The sequence below is a fragment of the Neopsephotus bourkii genome, unplaced genomic scaffold (assembly GCF_033783945.1).
Source record: "Neopsephotus bourkii isolate Nb327-2 ecotype Australia unplaced genomic scaffold, CSIRO-AGI_Nbou_v1 NB_1542, whole genome shotgun sequence".
NCBI lineage: Eukaryota > Metazoa > Chordata > Aves > Psittaciformes > Psittacidae > Neopsephotus > Neopsephotus bourkii.
The window spans coordinates 7,376,521-7,401,110 of record NW_026902018.1 but is presented as its reverse complement, the minus strand read 5'-3'; the positions used below and the strand labels follow the sequence as shown (position 1 = coordinate 7,401,110).

The window sequence follows — 24,590 nt, the reverse complement described above, 5'->3', positions numbered from 1 at the left end:
ATGGAAACCTCTGTAGGTTACTACTTTTTTCTTCTCTACCCAGTGCCACTTTTTTTGCCCTGTGCTCAGTTCTTTGTCCTAACTGAATTCATACTTCAGTATTTTGGAAAGAGATGCCTTGGTACCCTGGCCTTTGTTTCATGAACTGGGAACTATATGTAATGCTTCTCTATACATTAATCCTCTGACACAGAAAGTATGAAAATCCTTCTGGCAGCATTACCAACCAAAGTTCCAGGTCGATGCAGTGGGTTACTTAGGGCCCTGTGACATGTATTTAAGTCTTTACCTGGGTTTGTAGAGGTACATTTATTCATTGAATGCTGGAACACCAATAAGAATCAGTCACAGATTCTGTAGATGCACATTGTGTGGGGGTAGGTATGGCTGCCTTTTGTGCTGTACTAAGTGGAACGATGAGAGTAAGCAGGAGGTGGAGGCATCTCGAGGCTTATAGGATCTGAGATGCTTTGTTTTCAAAAAAAGAAATAGGGTCAACCTCAGATACAGGGTCAAAGCCCCAGCGGGATCAAAAGTGTCTGTGGCATGTTTCTTCTCTTGCTGTTTGTCAGGAGAAAAACACCTGTTAGAGTTATAGGGGATTAAGCCCAGAGGATGTCATGGGCAGCTCGAGTGGGAGGAAGCCTAAAATTTAACCAAGAAAAGAATGGGAAGATTATATAGGTAATGTTAGTGGAGAGGTTCTTGTTTAATTTATTTGTTACTGCTCTTGTCGCTGTGACCAGAGCACATGTTTGAATCATTGCATGTGTCCTGCCATGTTTCCACACTGCTGGCTCGCAGGAGGCCTCTTGAGAGGGAGCAGAGGTTGCACTGCTGAAACCCGTGGCTGCTCAGCGAAGGCACGCGTGCAGCATGGACCATCTTTCAACTGCTTCTGCCCAAAGGGTGGGGAGAAAGAATGTTGTTTTGTGGCTTGTGGGATTTGAAGAACTGAATTTTCAATATAGAATTCAACCAGGAGAAAGTTGGGAAGGTAATGCTGAGTCTCAAAGGAATGTTATTGAAGTTCTTAAGGCTGTTCAGGTAGTGTTATCCAGACCTGGCTTGTATTTACCAGAACTCACATTTTGGCAGGAAAGGGAAAGAGTTAAGGTCTTTTAGGGTTGTGTTGTTTTGTTTTCAGTAGAACTGAAATTGGGGAATCTGTTCATAGTGTTGACATGCTCTGTCTCTCTGCAAACTTCTGGAGCTATGTAAGACACAGAAATGCCAGCCTTGTTTTACCCAAGCTAGCATGGGCACCAAAGCAACATAATGGGATTGCTCTGCATGCAGACATTAACTGTCCTGCTTCCACACCCAAGCCAATAAATACTTGGTGGCATTGTATACCATGTGGATTTAATGGCTTGAAGGTTGAAGCTCAGTTGTGTTTTTCACATGGTGTGAATGTACCCTTTTTGTTTTTGTTTTGTGTTTAAGCCCTTTGGGATCCTTAATAGTAGTGTGAACTGAAAACAAAACTACAAAAAACCCTAAGCATCCAAAACTGAACGACCCTATGAATGGACCAAACCCCAGTGACCAGTGAAGCTGGCTTTCCTGTTAGCCATTGGAGTCTCAACATGAAGTATGACTGAAATGCTGTTGGCTGGGATGGGAAGCCAGAGAGAAATTTATTCAGAGAGGAAATTCCTGGGTGGAAATTTGCATGCTCAGAGTGATGCACCACGAACATGATTCTGATGGCGCTGGTCAGAAATGTTACTATAAGGCTTGGTGTGTTCAGGGCGAAGGAACTCCATGAAGAGCCCAGAGGAAGAGGTGCTGGCGAGTGGGCACAGAGGTCATGTTTCCAAGTTCTTGGTCATGATAAGATTAGTAAATCGGTATATTTCACAATCTGTCATTGACTTAATAATGCCATTTTATTAAAAGAGCTGACACTGTCTACTTGAATATGAGCTGCCCTGATGTGTTAATGGTTGCACAGAGCTGATGACTGATGTGTCTTATTTACCCCTTAGATGAGTATTTGTGTTGGTCCTGTAGATCTTCAGATCCACTGGAACAAATAGCCCATAAACAGTTTGCCTTTGCAATGCACATGGTTTTAATTGAACAGCGCAATGTTTTTGTCAATTGTCCCTTCCTGAAACAGATTTTGAGGGAGCACTAGTGGGATAATGTAATTCATTTCCGTAATTACTCTGGTGAGATTCCAAAGTGATGCAACAAAATCCTCAGGAGTTTGTAGCCTGCAGATGTACCTAGTAAGTTGTCTACATTTGCCAGCACAAAGCCTGCAGCACCCTATTAGTTTTGCATACTGCTTACACTGGGTTTTGTTTTTGGGTTTGAGGTTTCTCATGTGCAAGATCATTTTGCCGTTGTGTGGTGGTTTAATAAATTTCAGTCTTCTCTCTGCTTTAGTGTTCTGTGCAATGGTAGGAAACGTAAGATGGCATTCTGTGCCTGGCTCTTTGCGTTACAAAAGGGAATCCTCTTGCTGTGGTCACACTTGTCCTTGGACAGCAATGATAGTAGCCAGCATGGCCATGCTGGAGGAGAAATCTTCTGAAACAGCTGTTTGGTTTTGTCTTCTAGCCAGAGAAGAGCTTTCATCTAGTAAATAGCTCCTAGTACAACCTTGCTATAGTTTCTGAGTAAAAGTATGTGTTCTAAGTGGGTTCAATTCATGGGTTTAGACAAGAATTTGAATACAGTTGTGAACAGCATGAGGCCTGTACTGAGGAAATGAGTTCCTATGTAATTTTTTTCCCTTTATTAAAAAACTTGGCAGGGATGGTATTTTTTTTTAATTTTTTTTTTTTAAGGTTCTTGCACCAGGATAGAGTTCAGAAGCGTCCTCGGGAATGCAGCTCTTTAGACTAGGTTCAGGAGCCTGCAGTTCTGTTGTGGGGAACCACAGAGACAATGAATTTGGTTAGCAGTTTGTCAGAGGGAGACAAGTGCCTTTTTAGGGGTCACATTATTCCATTTGGGTTGAAGCTAGAGTCAAAATGATCTGGTAATTTCAGCCTTGGCCACTTCTGGTGAAGGCAGGAATCAATGATGTGTCAGTCTCTCTTGCAAGCAAAACTCTGCTGTTGGTGTATGATGTGAACCTGGAATAAGACTTACAGAAATTGGACTAAAGTTTTCAGGCACGATGTGCCCCTAGTGAAGCCATGTTGGCTGTCACCAATCACCTCTGTTTCCATTCACATTTTCCATTTGTCTCAGCAGAGCGTTGCAGAGGATCTGCTCCGTGATCCTGCTGGGCATGGATTTTGGACTTACTGGCGTGTAGTTCCTTGGATCTTCCTTTTTTTCCTTTTTTAAAAAAGGGGTTATGTTTTCCCCATGTTATGTTTCTCCATCTTCTGCTCTTACTAGTTCTTATGTTTGTTTCTTCTGGTCATGACTTATTACAGGAAAGGGTTTTTTTTCTGGACAGCTACTCTTACCATGGGGGTCTAACCATATAGAGGTTTGTTTGCTGATAACTGCTTTAGAGTGCTAAATCTTGTGCCTTGCACTCGCCTCGCCAAATGCATCAAGTTAATATTAATATCAGGATTGAAAATGGTTTGGAGTTTTTTGTTTGTTTGTTGGGGCTTTGTGTGTTTTTTATTGTTTTACGAAAGTCTCATAAGGAGTTGTTAGCTGTGGCACCCCAAAGGTCTAGCAAACCTTTTTGTTTAAGTGATTTGCTGGTTCTTGATGGAAGTGTCAAGGTTATTTGAGTTTTGAGGGCTCTGCTGCTTCCAGGCCTGTGATTTTTGTCTACTAAGCTGTGCATAGGTCCTTTTCCAGGGCAGGTTTTTGAAGAAGACAGGAATGTTCAGAAATTTAGCTTTGGTTTTACTAAATGCCTGGTGCTTGGTGCCACATAGAATATGCACCCTGTGTATGAAGGCAAGATGCTTGAGTTATGGTATGCCCATGCTTGACTGTTGCAAATTCCTGACTGTCTTGAAAACCCTTTTCAGAGGCCTTTAATGTTCTACACCGTGAATGTTTAACTCTTAGGAGTTGTGTGTAATGTGCAGCTTGTTTGCCTCTGAACAGGAAGGTGCTTGGGGCATTGCTGTTGGAGACAGGGTGTTGGGAAGTATTGTGGTTGAGAAGGTGACAAAATCACCAGTTTCTTTTTAAAGGTAAGGAAACACAGGCTTTGTAAAGGGAAGAGGTGTTTTCAGCTCTCTGCTTATCTTGGTTTCCAGGGATGGTAACTGCAGAATCTGCTTGCTAACTATGATCTAAAGGGCTATTCACACTTGGAAGCTGTTGGGGAATAATAGTATTCTGGAGCAAAGAGGCTGTGGAAAGAATCTTCTGTTCCTCTTGGTCTTCTTCCAAGATGTTTTCTGGAGTAAGGTGGGCAGAGAAGGTATTTTTTTTGTACGGTTGGGAAAAAGACCGAGTTTTTTATCTTGTGACAGAGCAGAGATCCTGAGCTGTTCACATGGTGGTTTGCAACACTGCAGTGCCTTATGTGGGCAGGCAGGGAAAAAAAACCCAAACCAGCAGAAGAGTGGAAGTTTTCTTGTCACCATTAGGACTTTTTGAGGTGCTAGAGTTACAAAGTGAAATGTTCCTCCTTTGTTGGTTTACTGTTTGTCTGCTTTGCAACACAAACTCACTTAAAACTGGTGCAGCTCTTTCTGAAGTTATTTTAACCCTCTCAGCAGTGTATTCAGGATTTTGTAACCTTGGACAAAAGCACCTGAGTCATGGTTTCAGCTTTGCCCTTTCAGGTGTGTGGAAAGTGCCCCAGCACATTTCAAGGATTTTGAAGTAGAAACTTGTTAGATATGGGTTGTGGTTTCAAAGCTCAATTGATACAGTGTGCATCAAGGGAATTATATCAAGGTGATGGTTCTCTCTTTCTTTAGCTATTTAATACAGATTAAAGGTTTGTGTTTACTTGTAAAGGATCCTATGGACTCCTATTGGGGTTAATTATGTTGAAATATATGCCCTGGCAATTTTGGAGAGAACACTTTCTGCCTTGCCTCCCTTCCTTGTTTTTATGTCTGTGCTGAATAGTTTAGCCATCAGATGCTGAGCTTCATCCTCAGTGCTCATCCAAGCTTTTAAATGAAGGAAGTTGAGCTGCTCATCTCTGTGAGACTGTTGACCGCTCAGTACTGTGTCATAGTAACTAGTAACAAATAAAAGGAGAAATTGTGCATTTAGAGTTGGGCAGAGGATTCTACCCTGTCTGGTATTGCAGTGGCTTCCTCCCCAGAAAAATAAAAATACAGGTGAATTGGTGATGAATCTTGAAAAATAGTGATTGGGAGCTTTAAATGGTTTTTCATAAGCAAGATGAGAGTGAGCTCATACAACACTCTTGAGGTCTTTTTTACTCATAGCATGCTACAGAAATGTACTGAACTCTCCATATATCAGCCTTATGTTTCAGTTTTCCCAGTGTACCTTAATAAAAAAAAAAAGTATGTTATAAACTAAGGTATTCAAAAGAAATTATGATTTTTTGAATTCTACTGATGGTCTAAAGGTTTCTTTCTGATTCTATTTCAGATGCATCCACTTGGACTGTGTAATAGCAATGATGAGGAAGACCTATATGAATATGGCTGGGTAGGAGTGGTGAAACTGGAACAGCCAGAGTTGGAGCCTAAGCCATGCCTCACTGTCTTAGGAAAGGTAAGAGGGTATCTTGGGGTAAATGCTGCATGTGACTGTTTCTTGGAAGGCGAAGTTCCTTCCTGAGAAATATTGTTAAGAAATAAAATAGAGAAAACTCAATTTACTCCACAAAATACCCCACTTTGCCTGTTTTCACACTAAATGTTTTGGAGAAAGATAATGTCATTACTGAGCTGATAGAGATGGTGATGGGGAGCTGAGTGCTAGCAGCCCCTTTCTGAGCTCTCTTGGAACCTAGCACAGAATTCTGCAGACAAAAGCTGTGTAGCAGAAGCAGCGTTGGAATAGACATGGGGTGAGCTGCAAGTGTGATTCTAGCTCACAGAAATGTTCTTATCAAAAGCAGTTAAATGAAAGCATCTTACTGGTTTGCATTAGGTACAATTTTATCAGAAGACATGCATTTATTTTTTTTGGGGGGAGGGGAGGAGTCTTCAACCCTAGAAAAGAGATTGCTTTGCTTTAATTGAAGGGTAGGTATCTCTAATCACAAGTGAATCTTACTGTACTGATCAAAAAAATTTCACCTTGCTGGAATCTCCCTGTGGAATACAGCCTCTGGAATCTAAATCCCTTGCAAAATGTTTCCCTTTGTTTTATGAAGTCAGTAAGATATCATCACTGCTGCCAGATATGTTAAAAAAGAAAGCAGAAAGCTGTTGCTTTTTGTTCTCAGGTTAGATTTCTTTTGACTTGGGTCTTAGGGAATGCTATTTAAGGCAGGAATCTGTTCAGTCCAATCTGTTGGGCTCCTGAAGGTAGGAAGTAGGTGTGCAAAATGGGTGAAGAAAGTGGAAACCATAAATATCCTGCACAAACAATGTTATAAATATTTTCTGACATAGTGATGTTGCTCGCCTGCCCCACGGCTGTATATCCAGATCCTGCCATGTCCTCTATACTCCCCATGTCCCTGAAGCCACAATGGTCTCTAGAATGAGTACACCTCAGTATTTGCAGATAATAGGTAGCTTCCTGAGGCTTGTTCTGCTGAACAGCAGGCCCTGGCTTTTCTTCAGGAGCAGTGTAGCATCTCCTTTGATGCATAATGAGGGCGACTCCTGCATTCTGCATAGGGCGTTTCCAGAGAGTTTGGGCAGAACATTGGCTGTGTGTCAGTTTATGTGTAGTAATTTTAACAGGTGAAATAACACTGGCCAAGGCTCTAGGCAATATTTGCTTCACAGTAACTGTAATGCAGCTCCTCATTCTGTATTTTCATGGTGCCATTTCTTCTGAAATACATCTTCACGGTACCTTCTCTTCCTGAAATGTTTGTTCCCTATTTCATGCTTGCTGCTGTAGTTTGTCCTTTCCACCTTTTCTCTGCAACCCTTCTGCTCAGTCCTCAGTATGCTCAAGTTATGTCCTGGTTTAGAAGGACTTCTCAGAATTCTTGAAATACAGTTGGGTGCAGATAGCAGGAGGAGCATCAGCCATGAGCTTCTTGCAGGTCTGTCAGTTAAGTCAGCCTGGTTATCTTGCTAGTGGGAATAAATTGCATTGTGATTGTCTGGGTCTCTGAGAAGTTTAGCCTCCATGCATTTTGGTGCAAATGGCTACATGAGTATTCAGTTTGGCCTGAAGACTGTTTTGCCTGGGTAGGTTTCAAGCCTGTTGCATGCGTGCATGTGTCATCTTCTGGTTGTTTTTAGGGTTTGGCAGCTGTTTGACTTAAAACAGGAAAGGGAGAGGGAAAAGAAGGAGAGGGAGAGGAGGGCAAGGGAAGTGGGGAGAGAGGGAAGAAACAAAAACAAATGAAAAAGGAAAAAGGAAAGGAAAGGGGAAAGGAAAAGAGAAAGGGAAAATAAAATGGGGGAGAGGTGGCCTTGAACAGGGGAGTGAAATGGGACTTCTTCCCTTTTGAAAAAAGGAGGAAGAAATCATGTACAAGCCTACTGCATTCCTCATCTAGTTTGAATTATCCTGTCTCCAAGGTGGCCTGTCCTGCACTCTTTGATCTTCCAGACTAATAGTGTGTTTGCTTTTCTCTAGAGTTGTGGTAGGCTCCTGCTTTACCAAAATCCTGTGAAGTTGGCCTGCCCAGCATCTCTTGTGGAGATGTCTTGTGGATGTCACAGGATGTAGGGCTGTGAAACATGTCAGAAATGTGATGGCCTCTTGCATATATGAGGTGTTGCATTTCAGCTTTGTTGGTGTTGCTGAAATCCAGGTGTTATGCAAGTGAGATAAATGGCAAAGCAACCCTTGTTATGCGCGCATCTGCAGGAGTGCCTTGGGTGGGTGACAGTAAGATTTCACTTAATGTGAATATCCTTGCCTCCTTAAAAGATGCAGTAGGGTGCATAAAATTGAGTATATAGGGCATTTGAACTTCTAGATCACAGGAATTCTGCTTTGTCTAGTGAAGTCTGACTGTGTGATCCATTCTATTTCCTGCTGAAAGCAGAAATATCTCCCCTTTTCAGTTCCCACTTATTTTCTAATGCTGGAATTGCATTTTAGATCTTAATTCCATTAGAAGCCATGCTGTGAAATGAAAGCCCAATCTTGTGTGTTGGAAAGTGATGTGGTTAGATCACTTTGACCTATCGATTTGACAGTAGGAATAAAGCTGGCGCCTGGAAGGTGGGAGAAGTTAAGCACTTGCTTTCTTTTAAAACTGTTGTGGGCAGAATTGAAACTCTGCCTTAACAATTTAAGGTATAATAAAGACCCTGCAGGGCAGTTGCCTGTGTGTGCATTTCCCTTCCCAGCATATGGCACATGTGGGCAGTTCTCTTTCATTTTGACACTTTTCATTGATTTGGATGACAGTTTGGATGCTGTCATCTTTGCTATGATTTAAGAGGATATATATTGAGAGTTATCCTGGTTAAGCTGATAGTTACCTTGTCCATCTTTCTGATGCACGTAAGGGATGGATAACCATGTCAGCTTAAGCCTATCATAAAAGAATACATTTAAAAGCTCAAACTAACTCAAACCATAAAAGAACTTGCAAGTGCTATTTTAAGGGAGCCGATTTAAACTCGTTTCACTAAAACTGGTGAACATTTGTGTTGAGTAATATTTAGTAGAAGCAGAAAGGTTATTGCTTGTGGGGGGGGATGCATGTATATTTGAAGGAATAAATTACGAGGTTTAGTTTAAGAGGAAAAGAAAGAAAACGGATGATATCGTGGAAAGCTTGGAATATGGTGAAGTAGATGGTAAAGGCCACTTAAAGCTGTAGGGCTAAATTCCATGTCACACAAGTCTGGTACAAAGATGTATGGGTTTATTCTTATTGTTGGTTTTGGCTGTTGTGGACTTTTTTTGATTTGGGGCATTTTGGTTTGGGGTTTTTGGTGTTTTTTTGTTTTGTTTTTATGTTTTGTGTTTGGTTGTTGGTTTTGGGTTTTTTTTTTTTGTTTTTGGCAAAACCTTGGTCTGTAGTAAGAACCTCCCTCCACTTGTCTGACCCTGGGCTAAACGGGGTTGGTAGCTGTACAGAATTTAATGTGGCCATTTCCATACTGATTTTTTTGAAGTGCTCATCCTTCTTTGTCATTGTTACACGGTGCAAGGGAAATGAAAGAGTTTAAAAAAAAAATGTATCTGCTGTTGGAGTGCCTGTGAAAACTGGCCCCTGATTGGGAAGGGGGTGTGTGTGGCAGCAGTGATTTAACATTGCCTTTGATCACAGTGCAACACTGTTTGAGGCAATGCTGCATGCAGGCAAAGCAAAGGCATGGGCTTTACTGATCTCATGAGCTCCTGAATAGGGCTAGGAGGGGAATGACAGAGGAAGAAGAAAGCTTTGGAAATGAAAAGGAAACCCTGTGAACCCGGCCAGCATTATTAGCTGGATTTGCCTACCAGGGAGCCGCTCAGTTTCTGCCAGGCTAATTCTGCTCCAGCTTCTCTCCCCCCACCCCCGACTCCACCTCCCCCTCTCCCTGTCCTTCTTTCAGACTCGTTTTGTTCCTGAGGCATGGCGGTAGTGACTTGGTTCTCAGGCTGGGAACCCACTGGGCTGTTGCCATGGTCGCTGAGAAGTTCTTCGTGCCATGTGCTTCAAAGGGAACCTTTCCCCTCCTGGAATTCCCGCCTCCTCTGTACAGCACAATGAGGCTTCTTCTCCTTTTCCTGCCTGTGCATGTGCTCCAGCAGCAGCTTTGCTCTGGAGGAAGGGAAAAGCAGGGTTGCCTACAAACCTGCTGCATGCCTGCATCCATGCTGTCGTGATGGCAGTACCTGCATGTGTCCTGCTTGTTCCAGTACGCAGTCCCATGTTATTCCCCAGCCCCAGTCATTTTGGAATCAAATGGCATTTGTCAAGACAGTGCGATACAACCCAGCCATGCCATTGGGTTTTGGTTTTTTTTATTGCACTACAGGATAGATAGTGAGAAAATTGTGAAGGTTAGCTGAAAAGTAGCACTTCTTCCCTTTCTGCAGGCTTGAAAGTCCACAGGGAAGGATTTTGTTCTTCTTTCTCTTCAAGGGACTGCTGGAGGGACTCTTCTGTATTAATAGGATGTGTGTATTTGAGGATAAGCATCTGAGTAGAACCTAACAAAGAGAGGATGTCCCTACTACTACAGCTTCCTGTTTTCTTCAGATCAAAGGAATCTTGGGGAAATTCCTAACACTTCTTCCAGTATCCATTCACTTCTCTCTTTTAAAAGTTTATTAAAAAAAAAAACCAACAAAAAACGAACAACAAACAAATACTAACTAGAAGAAACTCTTTATTTTGCCACATCATCATTATGATTATACTTAAGGTTGGGGCCAGAATCATCATCATTTGACTCTGCGTTAAATAGTCTAACTGTGATTCATAACCTTTTGTCTAACAACTTAGTTAAAATATAAAGATTCTTATAAGGTAGTCAAAAGAGAAATCATAGGGCTGTGTGGGTAGTTTAGTTGCTGAATAAAGGGTGAGCTGTTCAAAGACTCGAGGAACAAGAGGACCTGTGGGGAGTCAGTTTAAATCCTTTTCACATTACTGAGAGTCATAAAAAAGTAAGGCAAATTAAGTAAAATCAGCTTACACCTTTATATTAATAGCCTGAATTGTGCACACCATTGTATGTACAGGTTAAAACTGCACTGACTATATGAATATCACATTAATGGTTTTGTATACAATTTAGATAATTTCCTGTAGAAATTGATTCAGTTCAGTTGTAGAAATGTATGTGAAATTTCAGCAAATGCTCTTCCATGTGAAACTTACTCAGAAATTAGGACTGAGCAGCACAGTAGATCTCAAACAAGAGACATGTCGGAAACTATTGATGGATATTTCCAAAACTTTGCTTGTTCAGATACTTTCAACTGGTGGTGACAGCTGCAGTAGCCCACCCTGTGGTGGGTCCTGTGCCACATGTGGTAGGAGGTACTGTCACTTCAGGAAAACTTCTTATATCCATTGAAGTAGCTGACATTCCCCGTGTATCTGTTCCATGGTCTGGGGACCTTTGCTGCCTGTTGATTGCTGGCCCACGCTTCTTCCTTGTAAACAGCAGCTGAAAAGCATTTTGAACTCATTTTGAGTCAGTAATCTCAAAATTTCTGGCAAAATCTAATTGGTCTGCCTGACAAGTAATAGTATGGGTGGACTGGTTTGTTTCACTGTGTGGCTAGATGGAGGTTTGTGTTGACAGTGTGGTGTCCATCAGAGGCAGGAATGAGAGGAGGAGGGTAAAGGGACTGCTCTTCTGATGGCAGAGCTGGCCTAAATACATGTCAAATTGCAGATGAAATGTTCAGCAGCAGAAAATGAATATTGGTTGTTTTGAACTCTGAGGCATTGTTTTAAGAAGGAAGTTGTTAAAGTTGTCATGAAACAGAAGATAATTTTCTTGAATGAGACTAGACACCTTTGGCTGTGGACTAGTTGATAGACCTACACTGTAGATGCCAAAACTCTGTTAAAACACAGGGTATGTTGTTTGTCAGTCCCGTTATTTTGTAATGAAAGAAGGAGTATATGTTTTGGGCTGGGGGGAATAGCATCCTGGCTGGTGTTAAAGACTCTGACCTTCTGAATTACGTTCTTTAAGAGTCTCTGTTAACTTTGTATTTAAGTTTTTTGTTTCCATGGTCTGTTGTCTTAGCACTGCCTAGAATTAGCTAATTGTGAAAAGCAGTAGCATACATAATTGTAATCCCTGCCATGCATGTGGCTTTCTTACTGTATTTGTTCTAAATAATATATCGAGAAACAGAGAAAGGGAATTACCATTTCCTGAAGCACCAAAAAACATGTTATAATATTATAGTAATTGTTTCTTGTTGGTCCCCACTTCATTGTAATTTATAATGTCTAGGACACCTGAAATGTTAACGTTCCATTTTAAACAAGGGTAAAACATGCTTAGAAATGGTATTTGAAATGATACTGTTACTGTGCAAATATTCTTGGTGTCGTTTATCTTTTGACGTTCTCGTTTCTTACTTCCCCAGTGCTAGCAGTGTAATCAGACCTCTACAGCATATAGACATAATGATTTCTGGAATTCTAACAAAATTTCATAGATAATGCCAGAAAGTGGTATAGTATATGGGTTTTCAGGAAGAAGCTGAATTTTCATCATGACAGACAGAAATAGTCCTCATAATCTTTCTGATAGGGACAAGCATGTATTTTTGAACAATAACAAAATGACATAAAACAAAGTACTTTTGCCAAAAGTTTACTATATTTCCGCTTCCCATCTCGTTGCCTCTTCTTCCATCTCCCACAAACCATACTCTAACACAGGTAAGAGAACTGACAAGCAAGCCACTTAAACTCTGGAGACAGAGGAAAGGTTTGTATTGTTTTAGGTCATATGGTGAAAGATGTAAAAGGAAACAAAAGAGCTGGGTTAAAGCCAAAGAAAGGAATGCTTGAAGGAGTGGATGAACAAGGGCTGAATCAGGTTATGTAGTTCAGAAGGAGTATGTCTGTCAGGTTTTAATTCATGGGTGGCTGTGGGCCCTTTCCACTGGCAGCTAGCGCTAGCAATCTGTTACTGTATTATTTTACTAACTTCCTTTTTGTGTTCACTGCTCCATTCTGAAAAGCAACAGCCATTCATGAAGAAAGGCTGTCTCTTACGTTTCTCCCTACGGACACTCCTTAGATTTGCTACTGTTGGATTGATTACTTTAAATAAATGTCCACTTTTAGAGTTGAGTCTTTAGCAGTCCCCACCACCATCTTCACTCCTTTCCAACCAACTGTGGAACACAGCTGCTTCTCCCTTAAGCTACAGAAACAGCTGCTGTTGCACATGTGTTCCTGGAGTCTTTGCTCAGTCAGAACTCCCAGTGAAACTAATAGAAGTGCAGGCTGAGAAAAGACAACTTTTTAAGAAATTCCCCACATACAAATAATAAATAATTTACATATTATTATTATTAGTAGTAGTAGTAGTATCATGTCTCTTAAGTGCATGGACCCTCATGATTCTGTATGCCTTGTGAGCCTCTTAAGCATTGCAAGAGATTTTTTTATTTTACCTGCAGCTTCTACCTACCTGTCTAACAGGGAAAGGCATACTGGCAGGCATGTTGGAAGGACTACAGCCGTGGAGTTTGAAGGAGAAAAATGAATGGGGGGGTAAGTGCGGCTATGTAGGACTACAGAAATGAGCAGAAGAGAAGGTTGGCAGGCAGAATCAGATAAGTGGATCAGAAAGTGAACAAAATTAAAAGCAGATACGGAGGCAGGAAACGGAATTATTTAGGACTTCATAGATGAGTGACACACCTAATTTTGGTGCACTGAGAGACAGAATGCTTTGAAAAGAAATCGGAGACCTGGGGAATGTAACCAGAGCTGCATCAGAGGGACTCCAGTATTCAGAGTAAAAGATGGGTAGATGCAGTTGGCAGTGGTAGAAAATAGGAGATCATAAGAAATTGCAGACATAAAGTGAGAATGTAACACAAATTGTGCTTCGTATCCTATTCCTTTGAGATAATAGCCAGAAGCTCTGTTTTTCTGCTCTAAACTTTTTCATCTTCATGATGGCCAGGTGGATATTACCTAGAAGTGCCTGTTCGGATGACATGATGTCCTGGGTTCAGCTTCAGTTCAGCTATAGCTGAACCCAGGATGCATGATGATTTAATGTTTGTACTAAGTTCAAGGAACGAACTCCAATTGAATCAAGTGATCATATTGTAAACTCAAACTGAGTGTAAAGTGGTGGTTTTGGTCAGTGTAGCACTTGGAGCACTAACCAAGCAACTTGCAATTCTGTCAGGTTATTTCTTGAAGATTGGAGCTGGATGTATTTGTGGTATAAATTCTCTAGTCAGATCGGGTATATATTATCAACATTTACGTAGTTGTTGCCTTAGAATTGCTCAGTACAGATATGGAACCCTTACCCAAACTATTAGAAATATCAAAAGCATGTATGTGTATTCTAGTGCACTAACATCTCAGTTGTTGGCCCATTGGTGTTTTGGTCAATTGGTAAGCCAAGAGAATACATGATTGGCATATTTAATTTTTCAAAATGCTTGAAGAACTTTGTCAGCTTTGGGCAGGGAAAAAAAGGTGAAACTTAGCCTCAAGGATGCAAATAGTGAGCTTCGTGGGGACAAGGAGGGGCATTTGCGAAGAGCACAGAATGCGTGGACTCCAGTCTCTGAACAGTGTTGAAACTCCCAGAGGGTCCTTTCAGCTGACTGTAAGGGACTAATGAGCCAGCCTGGCTGTTTATGGGCTGTGGTTAACCTCTTGCAAGTTAGGGTTTCCTGTCGCCAGCAATGAGCTGTGACCGCCAGCACCACAGTGTTAATGATGAGGTAGGGGCTGATGAATGGCTGGACTCCAGACAGCAGCCTTCACTGGCAAGGAATCAAGTGGCTAGAGGGGGAAAAACATTGATGTCTACAAGAGAAATAATGCAAACTCCAGAACCTATAATTCCCATGTTTAAAAAAAGAAAGGGAGAAAGAAACTGGGGACAAATTCAAACCAAACAAAGCTTTTATCTTTGCATTCTGAATAGAAGATTGTTCTTCAGCAAAACTGGCTGCAAAAGCCAGGCCAGTTAAAACAATATGCAGGCTGCTTGCCTCCAAGTAACCAGAAATTGTTGGCTCAGAGTAGCCTGCTCTGAGGAGCCAACCTGCTGGGAGATGTTATCCAAGCAACGGCCTGAATGTAATTCCTCCTGCTGTGGAATGGCTCTTTGGCAAATGAAGACCCTAATTAGAGATGGAAGGGTTTCTATTTTGTTTTTCTTTAATCCTTACCCTGAGGCCTCTGCAATACAGCCATGTCTCTGCTTGTGTGGGGAGAAGTTTCCAGTTTCCCTTTGCAACAAAGAGCCTCCACCTTTTTTATTCCTTCCCTCCTCCCCCCCCTTTTTTTTTTAATCAACAAACAAGGGCCTACCACAGGCTGGGACCTTGAAACTAATATAAGTCAAATCCAAGGATCACTGTTTGAAAGACGGTCCATATCCGTCCTATGCTAGGCAGTCCATGGCAAGTTGCTAGATAAACTGTGATACTGGCACACTATGCATCTCTTTACTACTGAACATACTACCCAAGGTGATCCTTCTAGGGGAAGGAGAGGGAGAAGGAGGATCTCACTGAATTGGTAGTATTCTGTTGGATATCAACAGAATTTTACACACCTTTGTCCAGATTCAACACTTGAACATTCAGACTCAAAGTCTTTGAATATTTCACCTTCCTTCAAGAGAGACTGAAGGCCTTGACTAGAGGTTACATGCATCTTCTGTAGCTGGACTCAGATGGTCATCCCTGACAGAGAGGGCAGAACCTCCAGGGGAATGCACTGCAGCTAATTTAAACTCTAATGTGGAGAAGTGAAAATACATTGGCTGCTTGACAACTCAGTATATATGATGTCTGTCTGAACATACTCTCAGACACTCTTAATAAAGACCACTGCATTTTCTGTCACTACCGGGACTTGGATCTACATCATCACCTCAGATGATGATTGTGTTATCTCTAAAATGTCCTTGTTTACAGTAGATACCAACCTATGGATGAAGGCCAGCTACTTGAGGATGAGGCTAAGCAAGACAGATCATACTAAGCAGAAAACACTGAATCAATTTCTTATATTTGAAAATAGGTATAAACCCAAAGTTGGCTCAGATCACTAATTTCATGTTTTGTTACACTTGCTTTCAGTTCTTCTCAGCACAATTGTGGGCTGTGATCATATTCATATCTTGTCTTGTCTTCCAGATAGAAGATAGCTGTGTGATATTAATGAGCACAAAGGTCTTTTTGAATACATTTTGCTCAATTTAGCTGACTCGGTGTATCTTGCTTGAACAGACTACTGTAAATGCCTCCGACCTGTTCTGTACTCTTTAAATAATTTCACAAGGATGAATCTGTTTGAAATTTTTCCTCTTTCCTAAAGTGTCTAAATATTTACCTAAAGCTGTGGGTTGGCAAAACTGTTGTGTTGTTGAAAAGAACTTTTTGCGATAAGGAGAAGCTTGTTTCTCAAGAGGATTGAATTTCCCCATTGAATTACTGAGATTAGAAGGAATTCCTGCGGAATTTAAAATTTCTGAAAGTTTTGCCATCTTCCTCTCTAAACGCAAGATTCTTAAATCATAAGAATTATTAAAATTCTTTGTTTTCCCTATTGATGTATATGCCTACCAATGCATAATTTTAAGGTAGCATTCTATAAAGCACACGGTTTATGTGTCTGGATTAGGAACTTTGGTATGTTGTATTTCCACAGCATGGGTGCTAAAGGGATAGCTTCTTACAGTATTCTAGGTTAATAGTTCCTTTAAGTTACAATTCCTCCGACCCCTTCCCATGTCTCCATCTTTTAATGACCTCTCTGGGCACCACAGCATGCTTGTTGTTTGGATGTGGTCTAGACCCAGAGCTGGTCACAATGTTTCTCCCTAGCCCCAGAAAAGAGATTTTTACTTTTTTTTTTCCTTTCTGATTTTAACCCTTTGATAGACCACATTGGTATGTGTTGGTGATGTGATCGCATACTGCGTGAGGTGATGCTTTTCTTAATCTAGAACCACATATTTTTATGTTTTAATTTTTAGAGAAGTACATGCGGGTTTAATTGTGATTATATTTTTAAATTTAAAAATACTGCTTTGCATTTTCTGTTTCTAGACTTCTTAATTGCTAAAGCAACTGTCATATATAGGGCACATGTATAAAAGATACCCAAAGTGCTAGAGAAGTTGAGTATTCTAGTCAGGAAGGGGTTTCATGATGCTGTGATACTCAGGGATTTGATGATCTTGTGATATTCCGTCTTTGCTTTTAGACAGAAATCTGACTGTTCCTTTCTTGTTGTCTCGAGAGGTTTCAAATGCCATTCTGCTTATGCTTGGTTTCATTTAGCTTCTGGAGTTACCGGGGAATTGTACATTAACAGGGCTGAGGCATCAGTTGGTTAATTTGTAACTTCTGGTGTTTGTAAAGTAGATGATGTCCTTTTCTCCTTCCCCTCTGCCCTGCAGAACTGGTCTGTGGCCCAGCTTTCTAGCTCCAGTGGTTCAAGGGACAAGGCGTTCTTGGTGATCAACTGAGCCTGAGAGCAGTGTAGGAGACAGGGGAAGCCTGTATTGTTCAGATCTTGTTGTCTGTGTTCTCTGTAGCTCAGGGGAAAAGAGGTTTTGCAGTTTGACAACTGTAATGAAAAGGTGTGTTTGACATAATGCTTAGAGTTTGCAAGGTTCTCAGTGGTAAAGCAGAGTGCTGCAGACTGATTCACTGGACTGTCTTTGCATATGATACTCCATGCCTTTTTCAAGTACAGTTGTCAGTGTGTACTTGAAATGGGTAATTCTATTAATGAGATAACATTATATTATATTTTATTTTGCCTAACAATAGCTGCTGTTAACTTGATCTTGGTATGGATAAAACAGGTGCATTCAGTTGATTTGTGGGCACTGAAAATTACTGGAACAGATTTTGCTACTTTTAAGTCTACATCAAACAGTAAAGATGCAAATTCTCTTGAGCAGTGTTGTAGATGGAAATCTCAGTTGCTGTTTTTGAATTGCTCTATTCATCACTTATTCTGGTGAAATATTGCAGATGGAAACTTAATCCCTTCAGCTGTATTCTGTAGCAGTCAAGATTATTGAAATCCTTGGCCTGCCTTTCCAGAGCAATAAAGCAAGAAACTGGACCTTTTCATTGAAAATCATGTTTCTTGGAGTCACAGAGTATGCAAATTGCTTGCTACCGAGTGCTGCTTACATGTTACCAGTATGCTGTGTGGGAAGCTGACCGCTTATTTTAAAGGACCAAACAGAGCTATTAAAGAAGAATTGGCTATTAAAAAGAATTAGCTATTATACTAAAACCTAATAGCTTATTAATTAGCTAATAGTTTATTAATTAGCCAATAGCTAATATAATTAGCCAAGTAATTAGCTATTATTTTTAAAAGAATTAGGTATTAAAAAGATGCTGCTTAACCACCAGTATAATCTCACTCTTTTGGCAGATCTGTGGTCACTAACTCCACAATGTGGGGAATTCTGACATGGAATATTGTATCTGGTGGGCTGGGTCAAACAGAGAATATGGCTCAAGATTTTTAGTTCATAGATAATTGACGGGGAAAACCTCAAAAAGTGACAGAATGCAAGTTTGGTGAGGCAGGCTCAATTCACAGCCAGGAGATATGTATAAATAAGGATGTATTGTTCTACAATCGCTGCAGAAGAGTTAAAGCAACCCATTTATCGTATTTTCTGCCCCAAAATCCATGAGATTTATTGGGGGGGGGGGGGGAGGAAAGGAAGGATGAAAAAAGCCATGGTTATACATGTTGGAGCTGTGTTTTCCTCTGTTCTGATTGAAAGCAATGTTTTGCTTATGGGACCTGTAGGACTGTTTTCTGCATGCTTATATCCTTACTTTCCTGCTTCTCTTGTTTATTTGGAGGACCAGATAATAGTACCTGCTGGCATCTGGTGGAATAGAGTTGGGATAGTTTGCTAAAAGCACTATACTGGCATCTGTACTGGTTACCACCTGCACCATTGCTCAATCTCCCTCTCCCTGTCTTTATCATTTTTTAACCCAGGGAATAAATTAACTTCCTCATGTACCACATACCATAGTTATAATTAATATTTGTTATTTACAGTCCACTAAGTTCCAAGAAGAGAATTCCTAGAATTGGATGAATGATCCAACTAATCCAGGAGGCTAATCCAGGAAGACAGATACATACTTCTTAATGTAAAAGCATTTGTGAGAGCATAGTGTTAGAACACCAGGATGTATCTGTGGGTTTACACAGGCAGCCAACACTAAACTATTTTTTCTCCCTTTAGCCTTTCAGTTTTATCTAGGATATTAATTAAAAAAATACATAAACAGTAATCTGGTTTTACCAATAGCCATTTTCAACAGAAGCTGTTGAGTTACTATCTTAATGTGTAATGTATTACTATGTTGATGTAAATGGCAGAGTTAAGTGATTAATGACTTTTGATTTCCCCACCTATGGTTCCAAGCCTCTGTACCTCTTTCATCTGTAACAGATTCACTCTCTGCAACCGATTAGATTAGTGCCATGCCCTCATATGTAGATACAGCTGTATACTGGGAGATAAGTCTAACTCTGGCAAAGAAGTAAATGTAATGAATAAAGGCTAATGCTCTTGATATGATTTTTCTCTGAAACTGAGAGCTTGTGAAGCAGCTTTTCTTATGTTGATTTCTTCACTATTGATAATCACTGATGTATTAACTGGAATGAGGCTGTACTAGAAGGGAGAGGAGAAGATGCTTGCAGTGTTTCTATCTGCAAGCATGTAAGGTCCTTCTAAATGTCAGCGTGTGGCTGACCTTATTGTTCTGATTGTTGCTGTCCTACCTATCCAAATGAATGAGAGGAAGCAGTTCACCTGCTCAGTACGCATCTAGTCCCTTGGGTTATCTCATCAAGGAAATTGTTGCTTCCTTATTGTATTAGCCTTGCTCACAGGAAGGGAGTGCAGAGCTCTTCAAATCTTTCTGGTGTTTTTTGAGGTAATAACTGGATAAACATCTCCTTTGTCCTGGAGATGTGAAGATACATATTCTTCACACTTGCCATGTGTTTCCTCTCATCCTTCCTACATTATAGCATCTAGTAAATTCTTCCACATTTTCATTTGAGATAGTATTTAATGTGCATCTTATTGGTAATGGTTATCAACGGTGAGTTCAAACAAGTAGGTGTCCAAAATACACTCTTAACTCTTCATCAGCCTTCTCCATGAGCTGTGATGATCTGTGTGCTAGAGGTCTACACTGCAGAAACATGGATGTAGCAAATACGTATTTGAAAAAAAAAAAAATCCTTTAAAAATGTGTAATTAACGTGCAGTATCCTTCTGTATACATTTTTATTTGAGTACAAAGTAGACCAGATGTATTGTTTAAGGAATTGAGGAAGGACAAGTTCAAAGGTGGGGGTTGTATCCTTGATAATTTTAGTTACTTTAGAGATGCTTACATCCAGCATTCAACTGGAGAAGACAGTCCAGTGTCTACCTGGTTTTTGAACAGAACCTAGCGAATGGCTGAGCTTTTTTAAATGCTCATTTACAGAGGGAAGGTTACAGTGTCATGGAAAAGATTCCTAAAGTGGACAAAGCTCTTAATAATTACAGTCAAGGTGCATATTCTCTATAATTTATGATATAGGTAAGTACAAATACTGTTTAATATCTTTTTCAACAATCTGGACGAGAGGATTGAGTGCCCGCTCAGTGAGCTTGCAAATGACACCAAGCTGGGTGCTAGTGATGATTTGTTTGACAGCAAAAAGGCTTTACAGTGGGATCTGGGTAGGCTGGATCTGTAGGCCTGAGGCCAGTTGTGTGATGTTCAACAAGGATCAGTGCTGTGTCCTGCACTTGGGTCACAGCCACCTCATGCAATGCTCCAGGCTTGGGGAAGAGTGGCTGGAAAACTGACCGGTAGAAAAGGATCTGGGTGTGTTGGTCTACAGACAGCTGAATATGAGCTGCTTGTGCCCAGGTGGCCAAGGGCAATGGCATCCTGGTCTGTAACAGTAATAGTGTGGCAGCAGGACCATGGCAGTGATTGTGCCCCCTGCACTGGGCACTGGTGAGGCTGCACCTCGAATCCTGTGTTCAGCTCTGGGCCCCTCACTCCAAGAGAGACATTGAGGTGCTGGAGCGGGGCCAGAGAAGAGCAGCGGAGCTGGTGCAGGGCCTGGAGCACAGGGGTGATGGGGAAGGGCTAAGGGACCTGGGGGGTTCAGTCTGGAGAACAGAAGGCTCAGGGGGGACCTGATCGCTCCCTACAACTGCCTGACAGGAGGATGGAGCCAGGAGGGGCTGGGCTCTGCTCCCAAGGAACAAGGGATGGGACAAGAGGAAACGGCCTCAAGCTGCACCAGGGAAGGTTTAGACTGGTATTAAGAAAAAATTATTCACCTAAAGGGTTATCAAGCACTGGAACAGGCTGCCCAGGCAGTGTTGGAGTCACCATCCCTGGAGGTATTTAAAAAGATGTGTAGATGTGGTGCTTGGGGACATGGTTTAGTGGTGGGCTTGGAGGTGCTGGGGCAATGGCTGCAGTTGATGAATCTTAAACGGCTTTTTTAACCTAAATGACTATAAATAAGATGCCAGGTACTTGTCTCTATCCTATAAAGACCTACTTATGTCTAAGCTGTATTTCACAGTTTAGTATGTTTGCACTTAAGGCCAAAATAATTTTTGAATTGCCCATAACATTTGAGCTGGCATTAGCTGCAGATCTACACAGAACATGTATAACCTTTCTGGAGCTCCAACTGGGGTGTTGGAGCACTTTACAGAAGTAGAAGTTTTGCTGGTGGTGCTTGCGTACAGCAGCCCTGTAGCGTGAGCAGGTCAAGTGCATGGCTCTGGGGTGCAAGGGGCTTTCAGATGTAACACAGAGGGAAGTGGGGAGGTTCTTGTCACTATGAACGAGCGATCATTTGGATGAGTAAAAGTACAGTTGTCAGTTTTTGTTTGGTTGGTTTTATTCCTCCGAGGGGGGAAGGAAAAACGCTGCGCTGTAGTGACAGTCATTTATTTTAAACCACAGGAGACAATCTCACAAAGGGATATAGGCTGGGCCCTCCACTGTTGGCAGTTGCACAGGAATTGCCTGGAGGAAATGCCTGTTTGCCTGCCATGGGCTGCAACGTGTAGGAGCAGTCCTCAAACGCTGAGTAGCCCGAAATGAGAAAATCACGTGCCGGGTCTGCAGCGGCGTTATTAGAAGCGGGATTTACATCGCGGTGTCGGCTTGAGCGCCTGCTGGCCGAGGCGGGGCGGGACGCCCCCAGGAGCCCAGGTCTGGGGAGGCAGGAGCGGGCCGCAGCCCCGAGCGCGCCGGCCGCGGCTGCTGCCTTAGGCTGACGGGAAAAGGTGTCGGCGCTCGGGCCCGGCCTGCCGGCTCCTGCTCGCTGCTCGGCACGGGGCAGTGGCTCCCCAGTGATCGCGGGGCCGTGCCCCGGCCGCTCTCTGATCTCTCGCCAACAAACACGCAGGGAAGTCGGAGCCGGCGGAAGCGAACACGGCCCCGCGGCGTGACGTCACTTCCGGGGCAGTGTCTGGCTCCGGAGGGGTGCTGGCTCCTTCGCAGCAGGCGTGTGGGGAACGCGTTCGTGCTGCGGGCGCCTCGGGTGCGGGGCGAGCACATCGTGTCTGGGAGGTGGCCTGAGGGCGGCCTGGACGAGCGGCAGCCCCGGGCCTGCAGTGCCGAACGTGCAGTAGATTCCTTCTGACCTTTCCTCCCGAGCCGCTGTTAGTGACAGCCCGGGTGTGCTGACTTAAGAGGAGGCGAATACCTGCTGGGCTCCGAAGGACTCTGCTCAGCATTTGGTTTCCCTCATGCACTGCCTGATGGGCATGGTTGATTTAAAACAAAAACAAAATACAAGAACAGAGCAAAACAAAAGTGGCCTGTAGGTGTTCAAAGCTAACACCTCTGTGCTGAGCAGCGTTCTTGGAAAACAGTGATGTTTCATAATTTATCACTTTTCTGTGTTTCTTTGTATCTCAGTTTAAGCTCATCTCTATGAGGAGCCAGTGTCCGCTTGTTTAGTGCTGTGTTGGTGATAGCTGTCATCACTTGGAGAAACAGTTACTTGCATTCTGCATCCAACAAACACAGTAACAGCTTTAAAAGTCCCTGGGAGTTGTGGAGTCATGGAGCAGCATTTGAACAGAACGTACAGGGGCACAGTGGCAGAAACTGGTAAAAATACCAGTTTAGCCTCTGTAGTTAAGATGCTGTTTTCTATACCCCAGGGTTTTTTTAATACATCGTTATTTCTTCTCTGTGTTCTTGGTAACTCCAGGTTTGGGCTGCATGTTTGATGAAAAGCCATGGACTTAAAATAGGTCTGATCTTTGGGTAAAAGTGTTGTGTGCAGCAGTTCTGACCTCTAATGGTCAGGAAGAGCACTTTTTGCAAGGACTTCGGTATGCTGGAGTTTGTCGTGACTCTGACACTGCAAAAGGGTAAACAACTTGGTCCACCTTTATTTTCTCCACTGAGTTTGTCTCTCCACCGCAAGGCACAGGGAATATTGTTTTCAATGGCAGTTCCAAAGTAACACGGAGAAAAAGAATAACATTTTTTTAAAGTTCTTGTCCTGAAAGTCTTTGGAGCATTTAAGTCGCATTTGAATTCCTTTAAAAGCTTGTTTAAGGAGTTTGAGAAGGAGGGGGCAGAGAGACTGCAGAAGCTATGGTGAAATTTAACTGCATTCCATGCTGTTTCAGGAACTACTGTGTTTGTAATTATTTTGTCATTTGTTTTAACTGCACAGAAACACAAAATGTTAAGTTTGCTATCTGGAGGTGAGAAGGGGTCATTTTTGGGGTAAGAAGTCATCTTTTGTAGTGGGACTGAGGATGCTGTCTTTCTAATTTCAGGCAAAACGAGCAGTACAGCGAGGAGCCACAGCAGTCATCTTTGATGTTTCTGAAAACCCAGATGCCATTGATCAGGTATGAAGAAGGAAGCCTAGTTTTATTACAGTCTCTGCTGGGTTCTTTTAGGGTTACTGAAGCACGACTTGAGAACCCACATGTTTCGGAGCACAGCTGCCTTAAAACGTGCGGCTGCTGACCCTGGGTAGCTTTGGTACTGTGGTTTTCCTGCTCATCTTCTGGCAGGCAAGAAGCAGTGGAGATGTTGAGAATGTGTTAGAAAGGGAAAAGTTTGGGGAGTTATATTTTTTTTTCTAGCCTTTGCTAGAGTCCAGAATCCAGGTCTGAGATTGAGGTTTTAAGATAGGATGGAGGCAGCTTTTTGTTTTGTGGACCATTATCTAGTTAAGAAAGTTATCTTTGCCCAGCTGTGTGTACAAAATGCAGGGCGTTTGGCCCTGCCCAGCCAGTGGTTGATGCTGTTGTTGAGCAGCTGCTATTTTTGAGGTTGCAAAATGATTTTCAAGCCTGGTTCCAAACACGTTTCTTAAAAAATGTAAACATTTCTTTCTTGTTCACAGCTGATGATTTCTGGTGTATGTATTTTGTGGACAGGCAGGGGTTTTTTCTTTTTTGGGGAGAATCTCAGTATAGTTTCCATCTCTTCATTTGAAGTGGATGGGGCCATAGCTCTGCGAAATGCTTCGACAAGATCCCCCCAGCCAATTCTGAGTTTTGAATAGAGAGAAGAAATATAACAAGCAGAAAAATAGTCTCCATTTGGTTTGGTTTGGTTTTGTCTTGAAACGGAACTGTTGTTTGAGCTACAGGAGAAACGAGTCTGAATGTATAAGTGTTGCTTGAACTTTTCTGGGGAAGAGAGAGGCAATGTATATTTTAAAAGGGCTGGCTTTAATTCTGAAATGAGCATCCTGGACAAGGGAATGCAGAGCCTGTGTGCAGTTGATGCTTTGAGAACTCTGCTCTGCATGTGCATCAAGGCTACAGCCTTGATCTTCCAAGCATTATCAGGGATATTTTTTCTCCTTTTAT

The 24,590-nt window shown here is 42.1% G+C and overlaps 1 protein-coding gene across 2 annotated transcripts in view; it reads left to right on the top strand.

Moving 5' to 3' along the window:
* Positions 1-24,590, top strand: part of ZNRF3 (zinc and ring finger 3) — a 77,778-nt gene that overhangs the window by 39,692 nt on the left and 13,496 nt on the right. Inside the window, exons 2-4 of one of the 2 annotated variants that reach the window (XM_061370891.1) lie at positions 805-997; positions 5,518-5,643; positions 23,541-23,615. In XM_061370891.1, coding sequence (XP_061226875.1) covers positions 5,518-5,643; positions 23,541-23,615 — 201 coding nt within the window. In that variant the 5' untranslated portion in view covers positions 805-997. The remainder of the gene's footprint in view (positions 1-804; positions 998-5,517; positions 5,644-23,540; positions 23,616-24,590) is intronic. The other variant, XM_061370890.1, reaches the window with a different exon arrangement.